Genomic DNA, 17,412 nt, shown 5'->3' on the forward strand with positions numbered 1-17,412 from the left:
GGGGGGGAGGGTGTACTAGAGTTATTAATTGAGGAAAAAGAAAAAATATTTTTACCTCATTATTCATAAAATTTGACCATAAGAGAGCTAAATATTCATGATAAATATATAATACCAGATTTTTTTTAATTTATTAAAGTATAGTTGGCATACAATATTATTACATTAGTTTCTACTACGGTGATTCTGCATTTAATATACCTTGTGATGTGATCACCACACTAACCATGCAAAGTTAATCGCAGTCTTACTGACTATATTCTCTGAGTTAATAGCAGATTTTTTTAAGCTTAAAAAGAACTTTGGACTGTGAATACTAGAATTTAAATTTTGAATTTCTATAACATTTTCGGGTTCTATATGAATATGAATTATACTTGCCTCCCCCCACCCCGCCAAAGCCCATGGTTTGCGTGCAAAATGGGATCAAAATCACACACACAGTGCTTACCTTAGGGCCTCGTTACATAGCATGGCAGCCACTGAAGGGGACTTGGTGTCAGTGTGAAGAACGAGTTGGCGAACGCGTTCGGAGAACCGCCCTCGCCGCGCGGGCTCTGCGGTTGTGAACTCCCTGTCCTTTCGGGAGGTGACCGGCTCCTGGTGATGAGATGTCCTCCCTCCAGTCTGGCAGTTTCAGCTGCACCCCGTCCTCCCCCCAGGACCGCCCTTTCATTTAAAGAGTGGCGTTCATGTAAGAGCGGTGGTTCTGGACTCTTTTAAATGCTTACTGGTTAATTGAATTTAATCTTTTACTCCTCCTTGCAGAATGAATTGGATAATGTCTCAACTCTTCTGGAAGAAGCAGAGAAGAAGGGTATTAAATTTGCAAAGGATGCAGCTAGTCTTGAGTCTCAACTACAGGACACACAGGTATTCCAGGGGCAGCGAGGGGCCGTTGACAGTAACTTCATTTCTGTAGTCGATCCGCGGGTGAAACATACTAGCCCCACGACTTCCTTGTCACCTCCTCTGCTTTCATGGGGCGCACTTATTTGGAGCCACCTTGTGCTATAACTGGCTTGATACTCAGGAAATCTCTGAGCCCTTGGTTCCTGTGTCTCACAGGCACGTGGGGCCCAAGAAGTGGCTCCTGCTGGTGCCAGTAACAATCCTGTTGCGCATACGAGTGTTGCTGGCAATTTTATTTTATTTTTTATTTTATTTATTTATTTTTTGGAGAGAAAGGGGAGCGGAGCATTGTTGTGGGAGAGAAACATTGTCTCTCATACGCACCCTGACCAGGGACCTGGCCAGCATGCCAGGCATGTACCTTGACCAGGAATCAAACTGCTGACCTTTTGCTGTGCAGGACAACACCCGCCCAACCAACCAAGCCACCCCGGTCAGGGTTTGCTGGCCATTTTAAATAAGATTGTTTTGTTGTGATTGGAATTTCGTTATGCTGATCTAGGAGAAACAGGCCATTTTGTAAAAGGGTGGGTTGAAGTTTGCTTATTGTACTTCTTTTAAGCCTTGTGTCCAATTATTTGTTAGGGCTCTTTTTAAGTTGGATAGAAGTTCGGTTAATGACTGTGATGATGTGAAAATAATGTAGCAAGTTTCTTGGAGTTTTACATCTTATTTTTATTAAATTTGCAAAATTAAAATGGTGGTTCTGGGCCCAGTGCTGAGGATACGGGTTAAAAATCCCAAACAGAACCTGCAATAAGTTGGGTAGCTGGGGACAAGTGCATTGTAATTGGGGCTTACGCTGTGACAGGGCACGCTCTTGTGAGTGCGATTGAAGGAGACAAAGGGCCGGTCGCAGAGAGCTCTGTATGTGCACCTTCGAAAATTTTAATTCCCAACATAATGGGAAAGACATGTTTGCATTTACATTTTAGAAAAATTCCTCTGGCAGAAAGTATAAAAGAGAAACAATCGAGGGGTTGCCCAGTATCGGAGGTGATCCTCGTGAGAAATGCCACAGGCCTGCACGGGGGCGGCACAGGGCAGGACGGGACTCCAGGAGTGAGGGGCTGCGGCTGGGGGCGCGGCCGGCCGGGCACAGGCTCCCCCGAGCCCTGGTGCTGCCGTCCCTCCCGGATGAGTTTAAAGCCATGTTAGTGTTAAGAGCTTTTGTAACATCATGTGTGTTTTAAAGTCACATGTTTATTAATATAATCACTGGATATTTCTGATATGCTGAGGCTCTCTATTATTTATGATACGACTTTTTTTAATAGAGGTGTTTTGTTTTGGTGAGTAACATAACTTAAGTATCAATCTTTTATAAAAAATAAACAGGAGCTTCTTCAGGAGGAGACGCGCCAGAAGCTGAACCTGAGCAGTCGGATTCGGCAGCTGGAGGAGGAGAAGAACAGTCTTCAGGAGCAGCAGGAGGAGGAGGAGGAGGCCAGGAAGAACCTGGAAAAGCAAGTGCTGGCCCTGCAGTCCCAGGTGTGTCCTCTTAGGGGCTGCGGTGGCCCTGAAGTGTGCTCGGAGCAGCTCCTGGCCCTGCCGTGCCGGAGTGCTTCAGCCCGATTTGGGACAGTTAATTAGGTTGTACTCAATAAAGCCCTTAAGTGTTCTTTCTTTGACCTAGCCAAATGCTGGCACTACGCTGGTTCTACTGTTGGAGGCATTTAAAATAAAGACACAGGACTGGGTCAACTGTGTACGGTTTTAATCCAGTCATTTTATAGATTATTAGCTAAGAAATTAAGTTACAGTACAGTCTAAGATTAATTTGCTCAAAATCACATAGTATTGATTTCCGTTATTTCTTCTCACAAAATATTGAAAACGATTTCTTTTTCCTTCACATGCAAAAACCGGTTGAATTCTTTAATATTGGTCTTTTTTCTTTACGTAAAACCTAGTTGACTGATACAAAGAAGAAAGTAGATGATGACTTGGGAACAATTGAAAGTTTGGAAGAAGCCAAAAAGAAGCTTCTTAAAGACATGGAGGCGTTGAGCCAGCGCCTGGAGGAGAAGGCCCTGGCCTACGACAAGCTGGAGAAGACCAAGAACCGCCTGCAGCAGGAGCTGGATGACCTGATGGTGGACCTGGACCATCAGCGCCAGATCGTCTCCAACTTGGAGAAGAAACAGAAGAAGTTTGATCAGGTGGGTTCTTGCACTACATTCCTGCACCCAGGGTCCAGAACCGGTGCCTGCCGTCATTTCCTCCCGGCAAAGCTCTGTTTTATTTTAGTTTAAAATAATGTTTTCCTATTTAAAAGCAATACACATTTACAGCAAAATTGGGGGAACAAGCGGAAAAGCAAAAGGAAATAAGAGAACACTCATAATCTTCTAGCAGTATTCCTAACAACGAGTCAGTCAGACATATAATGAATGAGCAGAGTTTACGTTGCTTTCAAAATTGTTCTTAATGGTTCCCCATGCTGTGCCGTGCAGCTGTTAGCAGAAGAGAAGAACGTCTCTGCTCGCTACGCGGAAGAGCGAGACCGCGCTGAAGCAGAGGCCAGGGAGAAGGAGACCAAAGCCCTGTCCCTGGCCCGGGCCCTCGAGGAGGCGCTGGAGGCCAAGGAGGAGTTCGAGAGGCAGAACAAGCAGCTGCGGGCAGACATGGAGGACCTGATGAGCTCCAAGGACGACGTGGGGAAGAACGTGAGTGTCCCTGGGGTGGGGCCCTTCAGGGGACCTGGGGACACCTAGCCCGACGGCGCCGGCGCCTGGGAGCCCTTGGCCTGTGTAAACATGGGGTTAGTCTTGTGGCGTGAGCTGGCGGACTCTCTGCAGTCCGTCCTCAGTGTGGGGCCCTGGTAGCGGCGCCCACAGCTGCCGAAGGTTTGTTTCTCGTCCCTTTCACGGGCCGCCCTGCCGGCGCCTGTGCAGGAAGGCTCTCTGGTTCCTGAGTCAGCAGGTAGTACCAAACACAAGCACTGCGAGGCCCCTCTGGTGGAGGGGGTAGGGCCTGTCCCCAGCGTGGAGCAGGGGCCTGGAGGGGAGTAACACAGGCGCTGCCAGTCCTCCTGACCCAGGGCTCCCCAGTGAGGCTCCATCGTTTTCTCTGATGACTTGATGCTTTGGGGACTTACTCAGCTTGGCAATGTCTGTGATACTGTTCATTTATCCTTCCACTACATACGTCTGCCACAAAAGCTGCGATGATTTTTATGCACCCTGCACCCCTCCCTTAGTATATAACATGTTGAGGACAGTGAACCAAGCCCAGGCCTAGGAATCAAAAACAAGTTCAGGACTTGGCTTTTCCACCAGCTTCCTATGTGACCAGGAAAAGGCACTTAACCTCTCTGAGCCTAAGTTTCCTCATCTGTCAAATGGCCGCTATACTTGCCCGATTTCATGAAGCTCCTACAGATGTGCTTTGAAAAGCAGAGTCCTCTACGCAGGTACAGTCTCATTTTCATGGGACCCGGGCTCTCCGGACACATCATAAAGGAGGGAAACTGTCCTTCCTACCAGGTCTCTCCTACACCCTTGTGCCCGGGGGACCAGGCCTGGGGATAAGGCCCCTGAGAGCACAAATGGCTGTGATCACACAGTAAAATGTAGAGTGAGAACTCCACAGTTCTCCACAGGTGATTCCTTTTTCTTGCTCCATACTAGTTTTCTCTAGAATAACTGACAGTCATACATTATTCCACAGACACTTCTTTGTGCCTGTGAAGTGTCAGGCACTGCTAAGGGACAGAGGCTCCCCCAACTCGTGTCGCAAGTCTTCTGCCTGCCCGGGGGAACCGACATAGCCGTGAACCGCGAGGGGCGCACACGGGCAGCACCCGCGCATGCCTGTCTGAAGGCTGTCTTGGGAATCGGGGGATGTGAGGCGGGAAGCAGTATTTGTAGGGGGGGTCTTGGTCCAGAGAAAGATCAGGCCTCTTTTATCTGTACCCTGCTTCACAGTGAAGGCCTAACACACCCTAATATTTAAGCTTCCGCGTGGGCATTTTCAGTACAAATAACCTTTTCTGCAAGAAAGGACGTGCCGCGTGCCCGTGGCAGATGGCAGGCCAGTGCCAGCCAGCGGGCGAGTCTCTCTGACACCACACTCTTTCCGTTGTTCTTTGGCTTTTAAAGATCTCTCAGTGTCGAGGTCATCAGAGAAGAATTGACTGATTACAGAGCACATGTGAATAAAAAGGTGGTACTGTCGTCAAAGTGGCAGGCTCTGCGATGAGCACTGGCAGCCGCCGTAGAGGGAAGGGGAAGGATGTGTGTGCTGTGCCCCTGCTGACGGTCTGCTCTCTCCGGTGCTTTCTGCGGTTTAGGTTCATGAACTTGAAAAATCCAAACGGGCCCTGGAGCAGCAGGTAGAAGAAATGAGGACCCAGCTGGAGGAACTGGAAGATGAACTTCAGGCAACAGAAGATGCCAAGCTTCGCCTGGAGGTCAACATGCAGGCCATGAAGGCCCAGTTTGAGAGAGACTTGCAAACCAGAGATGAGCAGAATGAAGAAAAAAAGCGGCTGCTGATTAAACAGGTGGGTCGAAGGAAGTGTGGCCTCCGGAGCAAGAGCCTGTTCATGCCCAGAGCCCCGTTTTGACTCAATACCGTGTTCATTCACGTTAGAACAGGTTAACTGAAGTAAAGTCAATTTACTGGGTCACTTAGTAATTTTATTCTTTATAAGTTAATGTAGTTGGTTTGATTTCCTGTTTCTCAGTCAGTATCATTGCTGTCTACAAGCCAGGATACCTATCAGTCAGAAAGCCCTCAGTGAAGTCTCAAGCGACTGCGTAGTTAGAGTCAGGTTCTGCGGGTCCTGAAAGTACGGGTGAAGGAGGGAATCAAAACGCCCCCGACAGGTGACGGAGCATATGTCTGAAGTTCAGGTCCGTGTCCCCATTAAACTACTATTTAAAGGAGAAAAATCAGGTATTCGCATTTTTTTTTGTATTATAAAAAGTTGCTAGGCACTTACGATTTGTATTCCTTCCTAAATGTATTCTAAACTTATAAAAGTTTGCTTTAAAATATTTTTGCGGATACTGTGACACGCCCTTGTATTTCATGGTATTAAATCTTAGATTATTTAATTTTTAAATTTTCGTGTCATTTATATTTATTATATTAGTTGCTTAGTACTAGATAACAAACGACCTCGAGTTTAGTGGCTTAAAGCACCACCCATTCAGCGGCAGCACCTGTGGGTCAGGAACTCTCCTCCGGCTCAGCAGGCTGCACCAGCCAAAGGCCCTCAAGCTGCTGGCCCGAGGCCTCAGCACCTCGCCCCCAGCACCTCGCCCTGTGGGCCTCTCCAGGCTGCTGGGTGTCCCTGGAGGAAGCTTTCCCAGCAAACTGTCCCATGCTTTCCAATTTTGTTGCCTCACCTAGAACATGAGCTTGAAATCAGGACTGTTGCCTGCTTAGGTACCTTGTAGTCAGTGGGAATGGTATGTACTGGGGGTTGTTTTTTAAAGATCTCTTTGAACAACATTCAACTACTGTGGTTTTCTGTTAATAATAATAACTGCTTGGGAGCAGAGAGCACCCGTGCAGAGTAACCAGAGCCCGTGTGCAACGACAGGCTGCCTGTGCTCTACAGGAGGCTACCTGGGTGTAGCCAGGCATGACCCAATACTGTCCCTCAGGTGCGGGAGCTCGAGGCAGAGCTGGAGGACGAGCGGAAGCAGCGGGCGCTCGCTGTTGCTTCAAAGAAGAAAATGGAAATAGACTTGAAGGACCTTGAAGCTCAAATTGAGGCTGCCAACAAAGCAAGGGATGAAGTGATCAAGCAGCTTCGTAAGCTTCAGGTATGTGCAGCCAGTCGTCCGTCTTTGATGGTGTCACCTGGCCCTTCTGAGCTCAAATGCGATATGACCCATGGAGCTGGGGGAAAGCTCTGTGCAGCACCCAGCCCGCCACCTTGACAGCCTAGGGCTGCCACCCCGGGCTGTGGGTTGTGGCAGCAGGCCACAAAGGTGGGACGTGCCCTTAGAGCACTTGGACAGAGCTGGGGCAGAGTCAGTGGGTGGAGGCTCCACCAGCGGAACGAGCTCTTATGGCTCCGAACAGCTTCTCAGGATGCTTAACGAACACAGCCACTGAGCGCCGGGTGGCGATGATGCCCCTCCTTTATTGGCCTGAGCTTCAGTAATCCTTTCAGTCTGATTTAATCATCACTTTTGCTACTCAGATGCTGTCCTGGTTTTCACTCTCATGACAAAAAGGAATTCCTGTAAGAATTTGCTACTTGGCAGGATAGAATGGGGCCTCTCATAACTTCTCCGGGGCGATGTTTGTCAGTTGTGACAAAAGCTGTAGAAAAATTCCACCCCTTTGACCTTGGTGATTCCACATCCTGAGAATTTATTCTAACAAAATATAAAGATGAGAAGAAATATTTACATACCAGCATCACAGCTGACATGTTATTTCTGATAGCAGAAATGGAAGCCACTAACTGTAAGTGGGCCGATGACCATTCAAACCTACAGCGATTGCGTTCAAAAAATTTAGAGCGTACGTCATGTGCTTCACACACTCTTATAAAACGCGTTACAACCAGACTGACTGCTTAAACGTTATGGTTTAACCTCAGTCACAAACAGACGTGCAGTTAATCATGACTTTGAACCTATGCACACGATATACTTAAGAAAACAGTTTGTTTGTATCTCTCAAGTCAGCCGGGACCTCCCCAGGGCTAAGCGGTGGAGTTTGTATGCGGTGACGGCAGGCCTTCCGTGAGCACGGAAGCTGCAGTGCACGCGGTTTTGTTTGTAATCCTGCACATGCGTGCAGAGACTTTTGTATAAAGCCATGTAGACACACTTAGGGATAAGGTGATGGGTGTCCAACCTTTTGGCATCTCTGGGCCACACTGGAAGAAGAGTTGTCTTGGACTACACATTAAATACACAAACGCTAACAAAAACTGATGAGCAAAGAAAAGGTTTTAAGTAAATTTATCATTTTGTGTTGGGCTGCATTCATAGCCATCCTGGGCCGCGGGTTTGAGCGCCCCTGGTAGAAGTCACCCTTGGATAATAGGTTTACGAATAACTATTTGCTTGCACTTTTTTAAAAAAGCTAAGTACAAAGGTTTTTATTTTTACTAGCTAATTGCAAAGGTTCATTAAGTTCATTACAAAGAATATAAATAAAATTATGGTTTTGTTTATTTAATAGCTTTATTGATATAATTCACATACCATACAATTTACCTATTTAAAGTTTTAAGTGGTTTGTTTGTTTTTTTTTTAGTAAAATCATAGCGGTGTGCAGACATCACCACTGTCTAATCCTGAACATTTTGGTTTGCTCTAAAAGAAACCCGCTACCCGTTAGCCGACACTGCACACTCTCTGCCACATCTAGAATTAATCCACCGCTGATCTGCTCTCCGTCTCTATGGATGAGCCTACACTGGATGTTTGATATAAGCGACACCATACGATACATGGCTTCTGTGGCTGGCTTCTTTCACTTAAAAAGGTTCATCCATGCTCGTGGCATGAATAAGTATTTTGTCCCTTTTTATTACAAAATAATATGTATTCCATTGTATAGATATTTGTACCGCATTTTATTAATCCATCAGTTGACGGACATTTGGGTTACTTCACCTTTCTGGCCACTATGATAATGCCACTGTGGGCATTCCCGTATTTGCGTGGACTTGTGCTTTCAGTTTTCTTGGGTATTTCTCTAGGAGTGAAATCGCTAAGTCATGTGGTAACTTCAGTTTTAAGGAACTGACAAACCTGTCCACAGCGACTCGACCAGTTCCCATTCCTACGCTGCGGAGGGGGCTCCGACAGCTCCCCCCCCCCCCCTCAGCACTCACTACTCTGTCTTGTCATTAGGGCCGCCCCCAGCGCCACCCCGGGGGCATGAAGTGGTTCCGCTGGTCCTTTTGATTTGCATTTCTTTAATCACTAATACTGCTGACCATCTTTCCTTGTGCTTATTGGCCATTGTCTTATTTGGAGAACGTGTCTTTCAATCTTCTGTTCATCTTTTTGAGTTGTTTTTAATAATTGAGTCGTAACATTTCTGTATATATTGTGAACGTTTCCTAAGATACATGATTTCCAGATATTTTCTTCCATTCTCTGTAGTCTATACACTCAGTGATACTATTTACAGCACAAAAGTTTTTGATTTTGATGGAGTCCATTTTATTTTCTCCTGTTTCTTGTGCCTTTTTAGATCATATCTACAAAACCACTGCCTAATCCAAGGTCATGAAGATTACTGTTTTTTTCCTAAGTTTTATACTTTACTCTTTTTTAATCCTCATGTGAGAGTATGCTTTTTGTTTTGGTTTTTTAATTGATTTTAGAGAGGAAGTGGAGGAGAGAGAGCATGATCGGTTGCCCCCCTTATACACCGTGACAGGAGACCAAACGCACAACGTTTGGTGCATGGGGCGACGCTCCAGGCCACCCAGCTAGGGCTGCTTCACTCTTCTATAAACTCCACTCTGAGTTAATCTTTGTGATATGGTTTTATGTATAAACTCAACTTTATTCTTTTGCATATGGATATCCCATTGTCCCGGAACCATTTGTTTAAAAGACTATCCTCTCCATCATTGAATTAACTATATTCCATTGATCTATATATGGCTGTCTTTATGCAAATACCACATAATCTTGATTAGCGTAGCTTTGTAATTTTGAAATTGGGAAGCGTGACTTCAATTTTGTCCTTTTTCAAGACTGTTTAGCTATCCCAGGTCCTTTGTAATTCCATATGAATTTTGTCCGTTGCTGCGCTAAATAAATAAATAAATAAAAATTTAAAAGCCAGCTCAGGGTCTGATGTTGTTTGCTCAGTAGATCGACTTGGAGAGTATCACCACCGTAACAGTAGGGTCTCCTGGTCTGTGCCCATGGCCATCTTTAGCTATTCTTTAATTTTTTTCAATGATGATTTTTGGGTTTTGGTGCACAAGTCTTAATACTTCTTCAGCTAAATTGATGCCCAAGTATTTTATTCTTTTGATGCTATTTTAAGTATAATCATTTTTCTTAATTGTTAGAATGTTTATAGTTAGTATACAGAAATACAACTGATTTTTGTATATTGATCTTGTATTCTGCAAACTTCCTGAACTCGCTTATTCATTCTAGTGGTTTATCTCCTACAGGTTGAGCCAGTTTTATTTCTTCCTTCCCAGTCCGGATGTCTTTAGTATCTTTGCCGTGGCCTAACTGCTTCGACCAGAGTCTCCGTTAGTGCTAAAGGGAAGAAGGGGCAGGGGCAGACGGGCACCCTGTCCTGCTGCTCATCTGGGGGGGAAGCCCTCAGCCTGACCATTGAGTATAATGGCTGTTGGGCTTTCGCTGATGCCCTTTCTCAGAGTTGAGGAAGTTTCTATTCAGCTTATTGTTTTTATAATAAAAAGGTGTCAGATTTTGTCAAATATTACTTCTGAATTTGAGGTGGTTATATGGTTATATTCATTTTTGTTGTCAAACCAATCTTGCATTGCTCATATAAATCTCTGTTGGATGGTAGGATGCAGTGAGGTATAAATATACATGGTGTATTATTTCTTATATGTTAAATTCCGTTTGCTTCTATTTTGATTAGGATTTTTGCTTATACAGTCATAAGGGATATTGATCTGAATGATTTTTTTCCTTGTGATAGCTTTATCATTTCTGTGTACTTACATATGTTACAATGAATGAATATTACTTTTATAACCTAGAAAAATGTTTAAAAACTAAGAATGAAAACTACCCCAAGATCTTCTTCCTATTTATCTTTAGGCTCAGATGAAGGATTACCAGCGTGAACTAGAGGAAGCTCGTGCATCCCGGGATGAGATTTTTGCTCAATCCAAAGAGAGTGAAAAGAAACTCAAGAGTCTGGAAGCAGAAATCCTTCAGTTGCAGGAGGTTGGTTTGTTTGCTTACTCATCTGTTTGTTCAACAAATATTTGCCCTTGCAATTTCTCCAAGATCAGATAAATATGTCTTAATACCTTTGTAGCCCTGTGTAATTTCACTATCCTCTTGAAATATGTTACTGGACCATCTTAATGCTTCAGTTCAGCAAAGGGGTTACATTTTGACACTACTCATATATATGCCTCTACCCGGCTGAAGGCAGAGGAGCTGATTAGTAACTTTTCAAGCCACTTTCCAGGCTTGTTCCATGTGTGAGCAGGGGGAGGGAGGCTTGTTTTCTCGGTGCTGGTTAGCATCGGAATCCCTTACCTCGCGACTCTGACCTGCGGGGTGTATGAGATTGCCGTGTTTTACACAGGAGCACTATGTGTGATACTTACAAGGAGAGAAGTTGTATTTCATTGCATTTCTAGGTGAATCATCTTGTAATCCAGCAATTCTTTAATGTATCTCTTTTGTAAGTTCTCATGGGAAGGGACTGATGGAGAGTTACATGTAGTCCATGAGACTGATTATATCAACGCAAGGCACACTTAACTACATACATTTCTCTTTTTTTTTAAGCTTAATGAGGTGTCAGTGATCTATAAAAAACTGCACATATTTAATGTGTACATAAACTTCTATATAAAGACTAGCAGAATTATTTGAACCTGGAAAGATAAAGCAATTTAAGTTGAAATGTTATCAATTAATATGAAAAAACTCCAAATACAAACACCTAGAAATGCTGGATAAAATGTTACCGAAGACATAAATGCAGGGTCGAGTTTGCCAGAAAGAGAGGGGCTCCCTCAGGGTCAGGAATGTAGAAGGAACTGAAAGTCCGCTAAGTCGACACTGAGCAGATCCAAGAGCCAGCCTTTGGTTTCAATTCACCTTTGTTTTCTATTTCATTAATTTTTGCTTGTACCTTTATTCCTTTGGGTATTTTCTTTTTCTGACTTCTTGAGTTGGACACTCCTTAATTTCCAAGCTTTCCTCTTGTCTAATATGTTCATAGAACACTAGAAATTAGCTTAGAATTGGTTTCACTGTATCCTGTTGGTTTATTTAAGTCCTAAATTTTTAAAATTTCTATGATGGTTTCTTTATCCAATGAACAACTTAAAAGTGTGGTTCGAATTTCCAAATGTGTGACATCTGTTTATTTTTTCTCAATTGATTTGTAGTTTTATTGCTTATGGTTAGAGAATATTGATAGTCAAGCAGCTCTAGGGCCTAGAATGTAGTCAGTCCTCCTAAAGAATCCACGTGGCTAAAAAGGAGCGTGTATTCATCCGTGACACAGAATGTTCAGGCCTATGTGCTTCATCGTGTAGTTGGTCAGTGACGCCCCGGAGGTGCCGGGCTCCGGTGGCCTGGCTCCCGGACGGCCCCAGGGTATTACCCGGGCCCCGGGCCCCCCACGGTCCCACGCTCTGCTTTGAAGAAGTTGGAAGTGTTTCTGTCAGGCCTTCAGACTAACAGATCGTTGCACCGGGGAGGAGGGACCGATCCGGAAAGCTAGCCCGGCCCTCCCGTCCATTTCTCTGGTTTTCCTTACCTCCGAGAAACACTCCGGTCACCTGGGTCGTGGCCCAGGGCCCTCTCTGCCTCCCGTGGGCCTGCTGCCATCACTTCCCAGACTCGCGCCCTGTCCCGGGCGTCAGGGTTCCGCGTGCTGGAACCCAGGCCTTTCGGGGGCCCTGCGTCCTGCACACGAACACAGAGGCGGGTGCACACGCAGAGCACACAGGCGCCTCCCTTTACACAGCCCTGCTCCATGGGCCTCCTAAGGTGCGCTTTTGCCCTGTGGGGCGTCCTTTGGATGGGGCAGCCGGTGGAGAGAGACGCTGAACAGGCAGGGAGTCAGACCCCGCGTTTCTGCTGTTGACCAGCCTTGAGACTTGGGGTAAGTCCCTTCATCTCTGTGGGCCTCGATTTTGTCCATAAAATAAGGGAGATGGCGCAGCTCTCAGATTCTGAGAACATGCTCTTTACCCAGTTAGGGTGAGAAACGCACCCTGACACCTGCCTGTAGAAAATCCTCTTTCCAAGGAAGTCCGTGGGGAAGCGGCCCCCGGGCGGTTCTTCCTGCGGAGGGCCGCTGGCCGGCAGGGGACTGTCCCTGGCCCGCCCTGTCCCCGGGGAGGCCCCTGCGGCGCCTCCGCAGCCTGACTGGCCAGGGCGCCCGCGTCCTTCACAACAGGCCCTGCTCCCCGCACGGGCCCAAGCGCTCTGCGCCGGGGCCGCACCCCACCCACCTCCTCCCCGTGGGACCTGCGACCCTCGTCGCACCGCACGAGCGCCCCATCTTCCGGTGCCTCGCTGCTCCCCGGCCTCCCTAGTGGGTGTGCTTCATCCCCGGGCTGCACGGCTCGCACGCATGACAGATGCCTTCAGGAGCATGAACTGGTGTGGTTCTGAGTCACGCTGGTGCTCCGTTTATGATGGAGAGACACCAGCTTTCTGGGGAGGGCAGGAATATATGTAGCTGCCTCTTAATTTGGAAGGGACAAGCCCTTACGTAGACTAGGACTTCCCTCTGTGGACATTTTTGTATGAGGGCGTTGGCACAGGCCGTCACCTGGCTGCCCTGCACCCGGACACTCTCTCAGCAAGCCCGCCAGTTTCGTTTCTCACCTCGCTCCACAGTGTGAGGCACAGAGGGCCTGGCGCAAGGTGGCCACGGCCTGCAGGCCTCGGCAGGTTTCACAGGCTAAAATCGTGGTCTGACCCCATTTAGGAACTTGCCTCCTCTGAGCGAGCCCGCCGACATGCCGAGCAAGAGAGAGACGAGCTGGCTGATGAGATCGCCAACAGCGCCTCTGGCAAGTGAGTCTCCCGGCAGCCGGTGGGACGGGGTGGGCGTCGAGGAAGCAGTGGCGCCCCGCCGGTTCTCTCAGGCACCTGTGGCCCATGCCCCCTGGGCTGGCCTCCTGCACTGGGAAGGCCGTGGGTGTTGTCTGGCATGGAAGTCCACCGTCAGTTTGCTCAGCTGTTCACACTCTGGAAAGATGAGCACAAGAAGCTGAGCCTCCAGGCCTCCCCCGCCGCTGTGGGCTGCCCATGCGGGCGGCTCGCGCCCCTCGCGCCCGCCCTGCCCGCACTCGGCCTGGAGGAGGTACATTCAGAGCTAACCTGGTTTCCGTGGACTGCGCAGCCCCGCGGTGCAGGTCTCCACTCTCAAATTCATTAGGTTTGGCGAGTAGATTCCTTTGACTTAACCTTTCGCTGAATGATTTTTCATTAAAAGATACCTTCCCCCCCCCCAATTAGAAAGCTGCTCTCTCATACAGAGGGGTCATCACGCCATGATGCATGCCATGATGAGGGGTTAGCATTTTATCTCAACACTGAAAAACCAGTGCAGGTTAAACTAGGGATGCAGGATCTCTTTGCACCTTTGGGAGCCGAGGCTGGCTGCCGGCCGCTGGCTGCGAGCACAGGCGGAGCAGCAGGGAGGCGAGCTGCACGGCCCCCCGCAGCGGCACAGGCGAGGTGGTGGCGCTGGACGGGCGTGGGCGGCGTGAGGCAGAGAGAAGTGGGTGGCCTGTTTGGAAGTGTGACCAGTAGGACCTGACAGATTGGGCTGTGGGTATAGGGGAGAGAAAAATGGAGAAGGTGCTCAGTTTCTAGTGGGAGGAGGAGCCCACTGCGCTCTCCCGTGTTGGACGGAGCTGGCCTTGAGCCGCGTCCTCCTTGCCCCGCCAGGTCCGCGCTGCTGGATGAGAAGCGGCGTCTGGAGGCTCGGATCGCACAGCTGGAGGAGGAGCTTGAAGAGGAACAGAGCAACATGGAGCTGCTCAACGACCGCTTCCGCAAGACCACGCTGCAGGTGGCTCACGCGGCAGCCCCTCACCTGGGAAGGGCAGCGCTCTCCCTCTGGCACGAATGACTAAACCCATCTGTCCTCGCCAGGTGGACACGCTGAACACCGAGCTGGCGGCCGAGCGCAGTGCTGCCCAGAAGAGCGACAATGCACGCCAGCAGCTGGAGCGGCAGAATAAGGAGCTGAAGGCCAAGTTGCAGGAGCTAGAGGGTGCTGTCAAGTCCAAGTTCAAGGCCACCATCTCAGCCCTGGAAGCCAAGATTGGGCAGCTGGAGGAGCAGCTTGAGCAGGAAGCCAAGTAAGAGGCTTTCGATGCGGTAACCAGAACTGACTGCGTCTGTGCTATAGAGCGGGTCCGGGCTCAGCCTGTGAACCAGAGACAGACAGACGCTGGCCCTGTGGGGCTTCCTGTGGCAAGGGAAGAGATGACAGGAACAGATGTGACCAGAGTGAGAAAGAGAAAGTGGCGTGAGCCCTCAGGGAAGGCTGCGCTCACTTGTCAGCTCTTCCAGGACCCAGCCGGTCATACTCTGCCCTGTGGTTATCTAAGTGCCACAGTTTATGTCTCTGCCCCAAGTTGATTTTCCAAATTGGTGGCATCACATGAAATGCTATAATTTGTTGACAGAAACACATTGTGACCCAAAAAAAGGGGGGGACTTTTCTTTACCCATAGGGACTGCTTGACAGTTCTGTTGTAGTAAACCATTCTGAGGAAATGGCCGATGCAGCTTTGGACAGGCATTCGCAAACTACTAGATCTTTGGATCCAGCCTCCTGTTGGGGAGCTTGGGGCCCAGAAATCAGGGCCTGTGCTCAGAGCACAACATCCTCCCCAGCTCAGCATCCCTGCTTCCTGCTCCACTCTTTCAACCCTGCTGAGCCCAAGTGAAACAGCTCAGGGCTTGTTGTTAGCTGTCATTAACGTGCCTCACCCTTTCAGCTAACTCCACCACTCTCCATTTTTGCATAATATTTGTTAAGAAATAAAAGAACTTTTTCTGTTTTCAACAGAGTTCACCCAATAAGTTCTCTCCTCCAGAAGGAACAATGTAGGCCTGTCAAGAAACATGGCAATCTGACCTCTAACTAAAGAGTGTGGGAGGCCCCCAGTGTTAGCTGCTCTGGCCCCAGCACCGCAGTGGGTCTGTGTTTTCCAGGCTAACAAGTTAGGTGATTCAGGTAACCAATTAAGGCCTTTGTCTTCAAAAAGCCTGCGCCCAGTCTAAGTGACAGGTAGCCTGTATGTAACATTTGATCTTTAGAAGATCACTAAAGTGATTAACCTGCATGTTAAGGAGTACACTTTTCCCACTGTAAGTATTAGACTACATTAAAGGCCATTCATACTGTGACCAGAGAGGAAAAGTTCCTGGACCCTAGTAATCCTGATACTGCTCTTGTCAGAGAGGCCCTGGAAGGCACTCCAACAATACATCGTCTTCCAGAGGAAGGGGACTTTAAAAAATATATTCCCCATCCCAACGTCATTTCAAGAACTACAAAGTCTAATGAATGGATTCATCATCTTCATAGGGAACGAGCAGCAGCCAACAAACTGGTCCGACGCACTGAGAAGAAACTGAAAGAAATCTTCATGCAGGTTGAAGATGAACGCCGACACGCAGATCAGTACAAAGAGCAGGTAAGGGGGTCGGCCGGACAGGATGAAGTGCCTTCCGCCTTAGGAATGACTTTACAAGGAGGCTGACGCAACGTGAGCCAAGTGGTGCCCTTTGGCCGGCTCAATTCCGAAGACGCTGTTTGAAACGCGTCGTTCTAACGTGTAAACAAGCGTGTGCTGTGACTGCCAGGCAGGCCTGGGTGCTGGGGATACAGAGGTAATCCAGGCACGGCCCCCACCCCTCAGGGCTCTCCCAGCCCCAGAAATACGGGGGAGGAGGGGGTGAGGGCTTTGAAGTGTGAGCCCGGAACTGAATCTTAAAAGTTCTGTGTCCTCCCCTGGAGCACGCGCTTCGTGAGTGCGGAAACGCCAGCCTCACTGCCAGGGAGTGACACTCCCCGTCACCTCCTCAGTGCCCACAGTGGTTCCTGGGCATAAAGGACAGCCACCATACGTGGGCTGGGTAGACGGGTGGATGCAGAACAGAAAGCAGAGAGGAAGCAAATCTACAGCATGTGGGACCTGAGTGTTTTCCCTTATCTGCATCTGGGCATCTTTTTTTATATATGTCAAGAGAATGTTCTAATACCCCGGCCAGGTAGCTCAGTTGGTTAGAGCATAGTCCTGATACATCAAGGTTGCGGGTTTGACCCCTGGCCAGGGCACATACAAGAAATACAGGAAGCAGCCATTGAATGCATAAATGAGTGGAACAACTAATTGAGTTCTTTTTCTCTTTCCTCTTTCTAAAATCAACTTTTTAAAAAAATATTGTAATAAAATGTGGGCAGATCTGCAATAGATAACCAACCACCTAGACAGCTGAGGTGGATGGAGCTGGGGTTCCGCTGTCTTTGGCCCAAACCCTTCCCTTTTCTTCCCCTGCTCCAGGCGGGCACCCAGCCTTCCCTTCTTCCCCCTCAACAGCGCTGAGGGCAGTTCTGGGGGGGCGTGAGCTGGACGTGCAGGAGTGGCCCGTCTCTGTATGGCTCATGATAGGGTATGATCGTTTCCAGAGTGGCTTTGTGCTTGGGTCCAAATACAACATCCGAAACACCCATGTGGAAAGGCATAGTCTCCTGGGTTGGAGACTGGCACTGCTGGCTCTTCTGTATTTTGCAGGAAGAGCAATTCCCTTTCACAGTCCCATAGGTCACTCATGAAAACAC

At 48.1% G+C, this 17,412-nt stretch overlaps 1 protein-coding gene across 2 annotated transcripts in view; it reads left to right on the plus strand.

The window, feature by feature from the left end:
* The window catches only part of MYH10 (myosin heavy chain 10), a 141,450-nt gene that overhangs the window by 121,016 nt on the left and 3,022 nt on the right, over positions 1–17,412 (plus strand). For both annotated transcript variants that reach the window (XM_054575679.1, XM_054575680.1), the window contains 11 exons: positions 769–873; positions 2,251–2,403; positions 2,826–3,074; positions 3,369–3,581; positions 5,207–5,419; positions 6,531–6,692; positions 10,665–10,793; positions 13,534–13,622; positions 14,502–14,625; positions 14,709–14,917; positions 16,156–16,264. In XM_054575679.1, the coding sequence (XP_054431654.1) occupies positions 769–873; positions 2,251–2,403; positions 2,826–3,074; positions 3,369–3,581; positions 5,207–5,419; positions 6,531–6,692; positions 10,665–10,793; positions 13,534–13,622; positions 14,502–14,625; positions 14,709–14,917; positions 16,156–16,264 (1,755 nt within the window). The remainder of the gene's footprint in view (positions 1–768; positions 874–2,250; positions 2,404–2,825; positions 3,075–3,368; positions 3,582–5,206; positions 5,420–6,530; positions 6,693–10,664; positions 10,794–13,533; positions 13,623–14,501; positions 14,626–14,708; positions 14,918–16,155; positions 16,265–17,412) is intronic.

The sequence above is a fragment of the Pteronotus mesoamericanus genome, unplaced genomic scaffold (genome assembly GCF_021234165.1).
Source record: "Pteronotus mesoamericanus isolate MK-2021 breed Mesoamerican mustached bat unplaced genomic scaffold, CSHL_Meso_final contig_317, whole genome shotgun sequence".
In the NCBI taxonomy this organism is placed as follows: Eukaryota; Metazoa; Chordata; class Mammalia; order Chiroptera; family Mormoopidae; genus Pteronotus; species Pteronotus mesoamericanus.